We start from the raw sequence: 14249 nt of genomic DNA on the forward strand, positions 1-14249 counted from the left end.
GCTGGACCTTGGCAGTGCCATTTGCCAAAACTATCTGAAATCAGATAAACAAAACATTACCTAAACGAGGCTTGTACAAAGAAGCTAGGATAAATCCTTCATTTGGTTCTAAACTATTTTTCTTAAATGCCAGGTAACCTTCAGTAGCTCCCCCCAGAAAAAAAAACAGAGGGAAGGATTTTAACGTTTCCCCTTACCTCTTCACTATAGAATGCAGATGCTTCTATTTTTAGTGATTTTGAAGTTAATCCTTTCAGTACTCCATAAGACTTCTAAATACTAAAGAACAAAATAAAACCAAACAAACCCTGCGATTTTTAAAGTGCTACTTAATCACAAGCAGACTAACTTGCCTTTCTTCCCCCTCCATCTCCCTTTAGAGCGTAACCACTCTGTCCTGCATTTATTAAGACTGTAACAATAGCCCTTGAGTGGTTTTACCTAAAAAAAGTTTCGGTGGTGAAATCCGAACACACCCGTAAGTGCCCTGGTCCGTAAGTTTTTTTGCTGTTTGCTCTGTGGACAATTTTATCTTTCCCACTCCAAAACTAGTGCATGAATTCTTCTGGAAAACAGGCCAACAGGGCCTGTGACATTCCTGGACAAGAATCCTGCAGTGTGCATCACTTAACTGAAACGACCACGGAAATCTATTTCCCTCCAAACATTCCGTCAATTGCATTATATAATTGCCTTTCATTAATCAAATTGGGGTTTTTAAGCAACACCTAATTGATACTCTAATTGGCGCAGATAATATCCTTTAATGACTTCCACTATAGCATAAAACCCAGTGATCACTCATTTGATTTTGAAACTACAGACGCTTGAGTTTCCTCTTTCACCCAGAACTTTCAGATCGAATTCAAAGACGGGTGTGGTTTCATGGGGGGAGGGAGAGGCTAAGAGGAGACGCGAGGGAGGGAATTTTGCAAGAAAAACCTTCCCTAGTGTGTTCGCGACGCCGGAGACCCGGGTTGGGCGGCTATCGAGGATCTGCAGAAGTTCTAGCTAACTCGCAGTTCGCCTTCTGGAGCAAAATCAGGCTTTGGTGACTTCTTAAGAACTTAGGGGCGCTCCAGTCTCCCGACAGCCGAGCCACACACGAGAAAGAAGAGGCGCGGCTCAAAGTTGGGTAAAACTTATAACAGTGAGCGCCGGGCCCCGGCAGCCTCGAGTCAATCTCGTCTAACGGTTTCCATGAACCGCTAGGAGCCCTCAACTTCGGCGGGCAGCAGGGCGCAGTGACTCACTGCCAGTGACTCAGCGACCCCTCCCCACTCCCCTGGGCTTTCTTCGGCCGCGCCTTGAAGCTCGCGCCGTCCAAAGTCGGACGGAGCCCATTAGGTCCCTGAGCAGGATCCCCCAAGACAAGACGAAAAGAGCCGCGGGCCGGAGCGGTCCCCCTTTCGAAGAGGGCTGTGTGCGAACCTGCTCGGGGCCTGAGCTCTGCGTCCTGGGCTGTGCCCGCCCCCACTTCGCGCTCGAATCTCAGGCGCTCTTTGTTCCTTTCTGGGCCCTCCGCTCGACTGGATCCCTTCCTCCCCCCCCTTCCTGCTCCTCCACCCGCGGGTCTCCCCACCCACCCGCCGGCTCCTGCAGCCCCGCCGCAGCGCGCCCCTCCCCCCGTGCGTCTCCTCCCTGCCCTTTGGCTCCGCGCCCGGGACCCCTCCGGGCCGGTACTAGGCAGGCTCCACTACCACCGCGCAAACAGCCTTTTCAGCACCCAGGGGTGAGCAGAGCTCAGGCCATCATCAAGAAACCCCGAAAGTCCCAGCCCAGCACAGAAGTAACGAGACGGTGCGCAGCCCCGGGCAGTCGAGGAGCTGGGAGGAGGAAGGTTCGAGGGCGCCTCCGCCCCAACCCCCGCCCACTCTTCCCGATCCTCGCCGGGTCCCCATTGGCTGGCGCGCTTTGCGGCTGGGATAGCAGTGGGAGGGGACCCTCTTTCCTAACTGGGTTATAAAAACTGCGCCCTCGGCAGGGTCCCGTCCTCTGCCACTCTTGCTCCGGGGTCCCCGTGTTAGAGACGCAGCAGAGCTCACACAGCCCACACCCACCGTGCCCTCGCTCGCCCGTCCTCCCCGAGCCAGTCCGCGCCGCCGCAGCCACCTAGCCCACCGCCACCTTCTGCAGCCATGTCCACCAGGTCCGTGTCCTCGTCCTCCTACCGCAGGATGTTCGGCGGCCCCGGCACAGCAAGCCGGCCGAGCTCCAGCCGGAGCTACGTGACCACGTCCACCCGCACCTACAGCCTGGGCAGCGCGCTGCGCCCCAGCACCAGCCGCAGCGTCTACGCTTCGTCCCCAGGCGGCATGTACGCCACGCGCTCTTCGGCTGTGCGCCTGCGGAGCAGTGTGCCTGGCGTGCGGCTGCTACAGGACTCGGTGGACTTCTCGCTGGCCGACGCCATCAACACCGAGTTCAAGAACACCCGCACCAATGAGAAGGTGGAGCTGCAGGAGCTGAACGACCGCTTCGCCAACTACATCGACAAGGTGCGCTTCCTGGAGCAGCAGAACAAGATTCTGCTGGCCGAGCTTGAGCAGCTCAAGGGCCAGGGCAAGTCGCGCCTGGGGGACCTCTACGAGGAGGAGATGCGGGAGCTTCGCCGGCAGGTGGACCAGCTCACCAACGACAAGGCCCGCGTCGAGGTGGAGCGCGACAACCTGGCCGAGGACATAATGCGTCTCCGGGAGAAGTAAGGCGGCGCCCACGAGGGGCTGCGCGAGGTGGGGAGGGGAATGGGCCCCACGCAGAGCTGCCACGCCCTAGGAAATGTGGCCAGGGTTGCGGCTGCCCGGCGGACAGCGGGGGAGCGGGACGGTGGCTGCGGTGACGCAGCCCCGCCCTGAGCGCAGACCTAGCAGTTAACATTTCCCCTCTACCTCACTCATTGCCCAAGAACGCTTAGTTTCAAGTTACAGATTCTTGTAACCACCACTTTGCAGTCGAAAGCCTCTTGAAACTAAACTTTTTAGAGCGCGCTTTCCCCCAAACTTTTAAGAAAGTTTGCTGACCCTTTCTGGTGAGCTCCCAGCCTTGGAGCGGGAGGAGGGAGGAAAGAATGGAGCAGAGGAGACAAAGGGATTGCAGTCTCCTCAGCGGTGGGCGACAGCGTTCGCCTTGCAGGTTAGGGTGGAGACCGTGATTGCTTCCCCACGCTGCACCAGGGTCCCGCGAAAACTTGCCAAGGGGCGCAATTCTAAAAGCCACAGGCGCTGGCTGCCCGCAGTGGCGCAGCAACCTCTGCCTCGCGGCGTAGCTACGTGGTGGTTTGGGTGTGGCCGCCCCGCCCCTGGCGGTTTCCCAGTTCCCTTTCGGCTAATGCGCTGCTCTTTCAGGTTGCAGGAGGAGATGCTTCAGAGAGAGGAAGCCGAAAGCACCCTGCAGTCTTTCAGACAGGTTTGTAGATATGGACCCACTCGCAGCCACCGGACCCCACCCAATCAACCCACCAGCAATTCTAAAAGTTACTTAAACTCAAGTCAAAAGCGCGCAAAACTTCACGTCTGCACGCAAAGCCCCCTAGTGGCAGTAAGACTACAGACTGCAGCTTCTCAGGGTAGGACAAGAAAGTCTTTTTTTACTTTGTTTCAAGGTCTTTTCCAAAGGAATTTTTTTTTCAGTTTTTTTGCAACACACTGACATTCTGATCCCGAGCAGTTACAGTGTGATGTAGATTATAGCTTGCTCAAATCAAGTTCGCTAACTTGTACAAGACCACAAAAAGCAGTTATGCCCTGAAGTTTAAAATGTAAATCCTGTTGGATAAGAAACTTCGTTTAATTGGCCTTAAGCCAGCAAGTTTCTTGTCTTCTCTGCAAACTATTGTGGCGTTAAGTTAATGGAACTATCACTATGCAAAGCTATTTTATGATCTAATAAAATTGAAAAGGAGCCATCTGTCCCGTCGGCTGAAGGGTATTAATGGTTTCTATGGGCTTCACTATGGAATGTAGATAAGACATTCTGGCAAATGTGGTGGCTCTGGGCAGAAATAATAGGAGTCTTTGTGTTCCCAGAGAAACTTTGCAACAGGCCACGTTCTTATTGAATATGTAATGATGTAAGTACAGTTCTAAATGGACCCAAGTATTTGCTACCATCCGTTATCTAATATCTGGCCCAGACTTGTTAAGTATGTGATATGAAGAGTTCTTAATGCTACAGTCATACCTCATATTTTGCAAGGCCTCCTTTATTGGGTTTTTATATTCTTCGGCACTCTCTCCACAAATAAAAAATAAACCTTAAAGGTGAAGGATGGAGTTTTAGTAAAGGGCATTTTGCTCCGAAGTTAGATGGACTTAAAGGATTTTTAACTTGAAATTGGAATTGATAAGCAGGAGACATTCTGAGTTTTATTCTCCTGAATACTTCCTGGGGTTGGCTATAAAAGGACTTTGAGAGGAATGAATAATCTAGAATAACACTTAAAAGCAGAAGTACATTTACCAAATTAAACACAGCAATGTATGGTTCATTTTAGTGGCTGAGCATTTATGATCATCATATCTATAATGTTTTGTGTGCAGTAGTGAGTTAACTGTGTGGGGATTAGGTAAAATCCCTCATATTCTTTATATTGAACTAGAATGTCACATTTAACTTTTTTTATAGAGGTCAGGAAATTATCTTTCATGTCTTTTTTAGGGCTTAACAGTAATTAAAAGTGAATTCTTTCTCAAGCCTGATCTTTTTATTATCACCCTTTCCCCATTTACTCATTTACTTTTCCAGGAAGGCGATAGAAGTGTGTGCAACATTTTAAGATTGTAAATGCTATAAACTATACTCCAAATACTCCAAATTGTTTACAAGATGAGAGGTATAGAAATCTTCATGACATTTCCTTGAGGGGAAATAATGTCTTCGGGATGTAGCAGGTGACAGATGGTAGAAACACAGGACAGCCAGAGCAACAAGAACCCTACACAGAGTTTCATTGTATGTTTTTACCAGTCATTTTTGAAATAAGCTAAGTAACTAAATTGACAGTGCTAAGTGAAAAGGATAGACACAACCTTACAGGATGAGATGAGGGGGTTTCAGAAGAAAAACCTACCAGAGGAAGAAAAGCAAATACAGTTCAAAGTTAACTTTTTTTCCTTATTTGCCTGAACTGCATAGTGGACAGTGCACATGCTGAACTGCAGTATAAATCTAGCCTTAGAATCCTGAATGCTAGATGATAACATACTTGCTTTGGATCCTAAGGGTAAGTTCCCAAAGATTTGAGTAGAGAAAAAAAGAGTTTAGGTACATACTGCAGCTTTTGAAGCATGAATTTTTGTCGCACATGGACTTCTGTGTACATGAAGTTACGAAACCTGGTCAAATCCTATCATCATGTTTTTCTATGACATCATCAAAAAAAATCCAGAAAATGCTGTGACATTGGTTTTCAAGACTTAAAAACAATAATTACACTGGTATAATGTAGATTCAGTAGTAATTGAGTCCAGTTTGCTGTATTTGTGTACACTTATTTATTTTTCAATCATATCAGCCCCCTGGAGTATATAATACAGTGGGTCACAATTCAAGTTTTTTAACAAAGAGGAGCAGCATGGTATATGTAGCACTGGGGAGATTACAAGCTTAATCAAAGGTCCTAAAATTGTCAACACCCTTTTTATAGTAAAGAAATGACTCTCATATGGTTCGTTTAAAAGGAATAAATGAGAGAAGCCACAGACTTCAGCATCCTCTCCATGTCCAGTCTTTTCTCTTTTCAAAACAGGATGTTGACAATGCTTCTTTGGCACGTCTTGACCTTGAGCGTAAAGTGGAATCCTTGCAAGAAGAGATTGCCTTTTTGAAGAAACTACATGAGGAGGTAAACGGAGTGCCTTTTCATGAATGTAAGTGAAACTATTCCCTGCTTAGCGTGGCTGACCTTCTGTCTGTTCTTTGTTTAGGAAATTCAGGAGCTTCAGGCCCAGATTCAGGAACAGCATGTCCAAATCGATGTGGATGTTTCCAAGCCTGACCTCACGGCCGCCCTGCGTGACGTCCGTCAGCAATACGAAAGTGTGGCTGCCAAGAACCTTCAGGAGGCTGAGGAATGGTACAAGTCCAAGGTATGAAACAAGTCTGTGGGGCTTAAACAAAAGAAAAGCATTTTATGTGGGTTATTCCTAAATAGCCTTTCGCTCCAGGCTAAGAGCTGGCTTCGACTTCTTGTCTAATTTCTGTGTGTTCCAACGTACAGACCCCCATTACTCACACCCATCCTTTACAATAGCAGGCTCCTTTTCCACCATACTTCACGCTGCTTCCAAATAAATTGTAGCACCATGCCCTTGAAGACCTCTCCCCTTTCTAACAGAGCCAGTTTCCCCTTGCAGATATCAGTTGTCAGAATTCCACTGTTCTTTCTCTGGTTTTCGAAACAGAAATTGAGACATTCTGAAAGACATTGAGATTTGAACTTAAAACATAAAGTTGGTTTGCATCATGCCCTATTTATTTGTTCATTTGTTTGCCCTTATCTTTAAGCTTTCTCATCTGTCCAGGTCAGGTAGAATCTTAGGGGAATTTTGGGTGACCTGCCTTTCTGATCTCCTGACAGTTTGCTGACCTCTCTGAGGCTGCTAACCGCAACAACGACGCCCTGCGCCAGGCGAAGCAGGAGTCAAATGAGTACCGGAGACAGGTGCAATCTCTGACCTGTGAGGTGGACGCGCTGAAAGGAACTGTGAGTATGAGGCCGTAGCCAAAGGGGAAAGAGCTAGTGTGGATCCCTGCAGCTGGCCACACTGATGGTGATACCTGAACAAAACTTCAGATGAAGAAACATTGTTTTAAATTAATCCAAAGAAAGGAGTTGTCCAGACAGATTCCCAATGGATGTTGAGACCTGGAGGTTTTAGCTTTCATAAGTTACTGCTTCTGATAAGAAGGGCCTTGGTACTTATATTTTCCACCTGAAATTGGAGTGTTGATACTTGTCACTGAAGGAAAAGATTGCAAATGGTCTGTTGTGGGACTAGCTGGGTTTTTCTGGGAAATCACAGCGGAAGCCTTTCTTTTCTTATCTTGCAGAATGAGTCTCTGGAACGCCAGATGCGTGAAATGGAAGAGAACTTTGCTGTCGAAGCTGCTAACTACCAAGACACTATTGGCCGCCTGCAGGATGAGATTCAGAACATGAAGGAAGAAATGGCTCGTCACCTTCGGGAATACCAGGACCTGCTGAATGTTAAAATGGCTCTTGACATCGAGATTGCCACCTACAGGAAGCTGCTAGAAGGCGAGGAGAGCAGGTGTGGAGCAAAGGCTTCTGTCTGTGAATTAATAGCTGCCATTTGCTAGGGTCTGATGCCACTCAGTTTACATACATTATTTCATTTCATCTTTAGGACATTTCTTCAAGGTGGCTACATGCAGCTTTTTATAAACTAGGAACACTAGGTTCAGAGAGATGTCCTAACTTGCCTTAATCAGAGTTCATCAGTAGCAGATCTGAAATTTGAACCCACAACCTTCTGAAAACCAACCTTCTTCCCACTCCCTAAGGCTTCCAGTTCACACCCTTGTGGAGAAATGCTTGAAGTAAAATATTTTAAATGTACTAGTATGACAGATCATAGGTAAATGCTTCTGAAGCAAACCCGTCACTTATGAATTACAAGAGTAAATTTTCTTAGTTGATGTAAACAGGTGAATAAACCATTACTTGTTTGTTTTCCAAAAGTTTTACTGTTTTTCTTCATTCTTTTCTAGGATTTCTCTGCCTCTTCCAAATTTTTCTTCCCTGAACCTGAGGGGTAAGCACTTTAATGCCATTCATGAAAAATTGCATCAGCTTGTAACTGTTTTATTTATGATAAAGTGCTGATTTTTGAAATGAGACTTGAAAGATGTCACATGGGAGAAAAATCTGTAAAACATCCATAATTTTCAGGCCCAAGTATTATTTTGCAGCCTATGCTCCCAGTAAACTTAAATTCCATTTGACTGCTTCCTTTGGAGTAAACACAAAATAGTCCATTTTACCTGATGCTGCAGTGATGTTGGGCACTGGGTTTCAAAACAGGTAACAGTCTGTAGGATTATTTTGTAGTAGAACTTTAAAAAAGTTGTGAAAAAAAACATAATTCTTTGGACAAAATAGTTGTCTCTTTAAAATTTCATTTTTACTCATTTTGGGCCTCTGTTTATTCAGAAACCAATCTGGATTCACTCCCTCTGGTTGACACTCACTCTAAAAGGACACTTCTGATTAAGACGGTTGAAACTAGAGATGGACAGGTTGGTATCATTACATCAAAACTGGAGTAATCCCAGGCAGGCACTGATAATCCTTTTAAATAAGTACATCTGTATCTCATACACTTAGCTAATTTACGAGGTTTCAGTTTCACTCATAATGACTAAAAAGAGAATAGGCTTTTTCTTCCAGCACTACGCATAGCCAATTAATTATTTGGCTCCTAGATGTAAAGGTGGGATAGCAATTTTCTAAATAAGTGATTTTCTATGGTCCTTAATTTAAAATGGGAGTACAGCTTCCTTAAGGTTACTTCCTAGACTAGCTTCATGAACCACTGCATTAAACTACTATTAGGATCGGTTTGATCCTGGACATGTGGCCTTCCCTGCTGACCATCGACTAAACTTCTACAGGGTCATGCCATACGATCAGTTAGTGGCTCATTACCTCTCTATGCCAGGAAAGAAATGATCGAAATTTATTATAATCTTCATGTAATCTTCCTTTGCACATAAACTTAAAATGTACTTTCCTTACCTGTTAATATGTCTTCATGGCTTTTAAATTTTGCTGCAGAGGGTTATTACAGCAACCATCATAAACACAGTTTTTAAAAAAAAAACTTTTAAATCATGTAGTCCAATGGATAGGATACTTCCTTTGCCTATAGTTGAAGGGCATCTTATGTATGTATCCATCCTTCTAGCCAAAATCATTGACATGCAGAACCAACATAACTTTCCAGCTTTCACAATAAATTACATATAATTAGTAAGATTTTTTTTTGTCATGCTTAATGGGATAATTTAACATTTAGCATGTAGTAGTGTATTTGACTTGTATTTTGTTTTTTTAACAGGTTATAAATGAAACATCTCAGCACCATGATGATCTTGAGTGAAAATTGCACACACATGGTGCAACAGTATATTACCAGCAAGAACAAAAAAAAAATCCGTATCTACAGAAACAGCTTTCAAGTGCCTTTCTGCAGTTTTTCAGGAGCGCAAGATAGATTTGGAATAGGAATAAGCTCTAGTTGTTAAGTATCAATACTTCTAAAAGATTTAGAAAGAAGTTTACAACATAATCTAGTTTACGAAGAAGTCTTGTGCTAGAATACTTTTTTAAAAGTATTTTTGAATACCATTAAAACTGCTTTTTTCCAACAAGTATCTGACCAACTTGTTTCTGCTTCAATAAATCTTTGAAAACTCTTGGTGTGTCACTTACTTGATACCTGAACACTATAAATTTGGGGTGAAGATGAGTGTAGTTAAATGTTTTGGGCCACAGAAATTGAGTTTAGGCTAACTTGATAAATTTGACTTACTTATGGTTGAGCTATAGTTCTTAATTTGGTCTTTTTAGGTAGATTTCACTTTTGTTATTTTTTAAATTTACATATAGATATGTAATAAAAACATGTCCAACAATGGTCTTTTTCATAAAATGAACTCACCCAGTCTATCCAGTGTGATTTCAATTCTAACAAATAGACTGCTTAAAATGAAATACTGGCTAAATGAAAACTTTTTGAGTGTGCAGCCTATGAAGAGCACAAGCTCAACTCAGAATGAAAGCACAGGGCACTGGCCAGGTTATTGGGGCTGCATTTTTCATTATCAAAGGGGACAAGTTAAGTTCCAACATAGGGACCTGTCATGCATTTCTGTGTATGCGTGCTTGCAAGATTCCACAAACACTTTTAAAGACCTTTGTGTTCAAGGAATGATACTAGACACAAATATCTTTTTTTCTTTGGGAGATTAATACAAGTGAATCATATGATGAAGTGATGCTGTTTTAAAAGCTTTTAAAACCTGGAGCTATGAGAGTGAAGGTGCTGTGGTGTGAGCAGGCCTTTGGAGGACGAGCTTAGGTAAATGGAAGGTGGTGTGGCCTGGAGGCAGCAGAGTTCCAAGATTGGTAGTGTGTGTGGGAGGGACACTCCAGTAAATTCCTGTATTGCCTATATAAGTCTCACTTTCTTATATTGCCCCCTCTTCTCCAGGAATGATGTGGCAAGCATTTGTAATTTTCAGGTGTATACAACCACCTTTCTACAGTTGATGAAGGAAAAAGTAAGTTCATACAAAGCCCTCCTTAGCGCTGGTGATATGTTAAGTAACAGCTGCGATTTTCACTGTTTTTGTTAAGGATGCTGCCTGAGCAGAGAAAGTATTGCTGTGAAGTGACCTAGCTCTATGTCCTGTGTTGCCTGGGACAGTCTTGGTTTCTGCTTACTTATTAAAGTGCCCTCTTTCAACTCATAGCTGTACCCATGTGGACAATAGGTTATGTCTAGTGGTCCTCCCTTAGTACAATCTTACAGGAAAGGGTATTCAGCCTGAGATTCCCTGAGTGTGCCTGCTGCCCACCCACCATATTTGAATAAATGACATGCTCAGCGTTACCAGAGTAAACATCCGGGTCTCTTGGGCCCTTAAACTTTCTCTTCCATTTGGTTTTGGTTTCTGCTTTTAGCATCCCTACTATGTTTCCTCAGCCTCCTCTCCCCGTTTTCCCATCTTCTTTTCCATTTCTACTCCACACTGGCTTAGGAGGATCATGCAGGGAAGACACCAGCCCCACGTTGGTTTTCTTCAAGCATATGACCCTTTGTTATTTAAAAAAAAAATCAAGCTATAGTTTTTTTCCCAAGATGAAAGCAACTGGGATGACAAGGAGTTCTGTCCACATACTTGGAGACAGAGAAATCCCTTAGAGCGCTTTCTAAAATCACCTCCCTTGTGAGAAACACACTCACTGGTCCAAATTCAGTAAGTGGACACGGAGACAAAGAGAACAGCGGAGCGAGGCTTTAATGACGGTCTTGCAAGATCGGGTGTCTGGTGGGCAGGCACACCTGAGGAGTTTGGCGCCAATAATTTATCTCCTAGTGCGCGAGTCCCTCACCTGGTTCCTCATTGGCTGAGTACTAGAGGGTTCACAGTCTTCCCCAGACGTCGCCTAAGCCCGTTATATCTTTCCTTTACATTTGTCTTATTCTTATTGGTAGGTTAAAAAAAAACTCAAACAGGTATAGCCAGGCCCTTATCAATTCCCCCACCCCCACTCTCAGCCTGCGCAGCTTCCACCATGTGGCCCTTTGTTAATACCTTACTGTTAAAATGTTTAAACATCCTAGTGGGAATAAATCACATTTAGGTTTTATACTCTTTCATAACAGTCCCTGAAATGGAAAAGATGAGCTAACCTTCCTTATCTGTGACTGTCAGAAATTAGCCCTTAAGGAAAAGCCTCATGGGGATCCAGCTCATAGGAATTCAAATCTACACAAGTCTTTTTTTATTTTTATGTTTAATCACACCGTTAGCATTTTACTTATCTCCCACTTTGAAAAGCTAATAAAAAGAAACTATGTTCTCACCACCTATGGTGAAGCAGACTAATGCTTGATTCTTTTATATTTAACATTAATCCAATATTAAAGAAAATTTTTCAAAAAGTAGGGGATAGGGAGAAGGAAACGATGACAGACTGAGTCTGAAAAAAGTTACCAGGGGCACAGCAAACTCCACAGAAATCATGTGAAAATTAAGTACTGCTAGGTTTCCTCATAGTCGTAACACATCCAGTGAGTGAAACGAACGGGTGATTTAGCGGCAGCATGCCTCACAGAGGACCCACCTTCCCATGACTAACGCCTGACAAAGGAACGAAGGAAACGAAATCCCTCTTGCCAGGCTGGGAGACTGGGCGAGCACAGAGTGCCCGTTTGTGCAGGGATGGGGCAGGGGGCTGGGGCGGGGGCACACCAGCTCTCACTCCTGTTTTCCCGCAGAAAGCAAGGATGAAGCAGACACTATGTCTGCTAGAAGCTTTTCTCTCCAACCGTCACACTTAAGCTAAACCCAAGGCCTGTACTGATCTGCTAGGGTTGCCATAACACAATATCAGACTGGGGGCTTGAACAACAGAAATGTGTTTTCTCACAGTTCTGGAGGTCAAGGTGTTGGCAGGGCTGATTTCTTCTAAGGCCTCTCTTAGTGGATCTCTTACAAGGAAACAAGTCACACAAGTCACCCGTGTGACCTCAGTGTACCGGAATGACCTCTCTAAAGACTACCTCTGAGTGCTGTCACAGTCTAGGTACTGGGGGTCAGGGCTTCCACACAGTACTGTGGGCCAATGAGGGAGGGGGCATCACTCAGCCCATAACAGGGTCACAGTTAAACATTTGGAGATATTCAATTACACCCTCCTTTGTCTGTAATTGAAATAGGTCTGTGGTGGAGTTTTTCAAAAGGCCATAAGTTTGCAAAGTCACTGACACACGCCATTTGAAGATTTGTGGCCATCTGTGACCATCCAACCTCTCTTTTAAAACCCCCTCTCTAGGATGAAAGCAGCTGGAGGTAAATCCTGTGGAGACTTCCTTTCAACAGCTACTATGGAAGGCAAATGCTTCTCCTGGGAACTATAGTGGGCGATCAGTGCCAAAGGCCCTGGAAGAGTCGACAGAACTGAACAAGCTGCCTTCGGATGATGATTTTCCACAGGCCAAGGCCAGTACCAAGCTACACACTCTCTTAGGAAGTTAAAGTTTTCTCTATGTATCAGGCACTGCGCTGAGTGCTGGCTGTACAACTGTTAGGAATGTTAGGTAAGTGGATAGACATGAGCAGCCAGGAAAGGGGAAGACAAGGTTCCAGAAAAACTGCCCAAATTCCACCCAGGTAGGGGGTCCCATGTGAAGAGACAAAGGCTTTGCAGGGAGATAACCTCCTTACCTATCAGGACCAAGCCAAACCAGTCCCAGCCTGGTCCCAAGGTGGGTGCAATTGAACAAAACTAAGGACTGCCCAAACCACACCTCATCGTGGGTAAGGACACGTTCGCCGAGAGGGGTGGCTGTATGGGTGCACCTGCCAATCAAATGACTGCACCTTGTCAGTAAAAGAGGTGTCTCCCCTCCCAGACAGAATGTAATATAAAGGCCTCCTGCCTAAGGAATTGGGGCCTTTGTCTACCTTGATTCTGGCCTGCTCCTCCCTTGGGAGTGTATTCAACTACAACTTTCGCTTTGCTATGCTCTTGTGTCTCTGCCTTTCAGCTCTTCATGACGAGGAAAATAAACTCAGCTCGGTAACAAAACTACAAAGTGAGCAACTTTACTGAGTTCATAATCAAAGTCAAGTAGGGAAGAAACATGTTATGGAATAGATGTTGGTGTCCCCCCAGATTCATATATGAAATCCTAAGCCCCAATATGGTGGTATTAGGGGGTGGGGCCTTTGGGAGGTGATTAGTTAATTTGGGGAGGTAATTCATGAGTTGGAGCCCTCATGAATGGTTTTAGTGCCCTTCTACAATGACACAAGAGACCTTGCTTTCCCTCTGCCCTGCTTTCTGCTATGTGAAGAGACACAAGAAGATAGCCATCTATGAGCCGGGAAGTGGAGCCTCACCAGACACCAGATCTGCTGGCGCCTTATCTTGGACTTCCCACCCTCCAAAACTGTGTGAAACAAACTTCTGTTGTTTAAATCACCCAAGATATAGTATTGTTATACCGCCTGCACTAAAGCTAAGAGGGAGTTGGATGCACTGTATTTCACAAATACTGCAAAGCAGCTGTAGAGGTCACTTCCATTCAATTCATTCCTCAGCCCGAGCAATGTGGACAAGTGCCAAGGTTGGTGCTTGGAGCTCAGACTGTGGGTTCTAGGTCATAACTCAGTGTGAGCCCATCCCCAGAATTTTCCTATCTTCTTTATTTTCTTGATCCTATTAATTGTAATTACATTATTATTTTGTTATATTTATTTAAAGGTATTTTCCTTTAATTTGTGTTGGCTAAGATTCTTTGAAAAGGCAAAGAGAATTTGATGTACAAGAGACTCATTGTGAAGGGTAAATGGAAGACAGGAGTTGACAGGTGAGCCGTCAGGTCTGACAGCAGCGAAAGAGCAGGGGAAGGGCGGGATAACAGGAGCAGTCTCAGACTGCACTGCAGATTCAAGAAACATTTGGCAAAGCCCCTGGGTGGGTCCTCAAGTCA

General features: G+C 44.8%; 1 protein-coding gene across 1 annotated transcript; it reads left to right on the forward strand.

Moving 5' to 3' along the window:
* Nucleotides 1–1980: 1980 nt before the first annotated feature.
* Nucleotides 1981–9438, forward strand: VIM (vimentin). The gene is made up of 9 exons (XM_017669269.3): nt 1981–2701; nt 3345–3405; nt 5747–5842; nt 5925–6086; nt 6578–6703; nt 7051–7271; nt 7732–7775; nt 8174–8259; nt 9081–9438. Exons 1-9 carry the CDS (start codon nt 2139–2141, stop codon nt 9120–9122), a joined length of 1401 nt encoding a protein of 466 aa, XP_017524758.1. The 5' UTR covers nt 1981–2138; the 3' UTR covers nt 9123–9438.
* Nucleotides 9439–14249: the final 4811 nt, after the last annotated feature.

Source organism: Manis javanica, chromosome 2 (genome assembly GCF_040802235.1).
Source record: "Manis javanica isolate MJ-LG chromosome 2, MJ_LKY, whole genome shotgun sequence".
Lineage (NCBI taxonomy): Eukaryota > Metazoa > Chordata > Mammalia > Pholidota > Manidae > Manis > Manis javanica.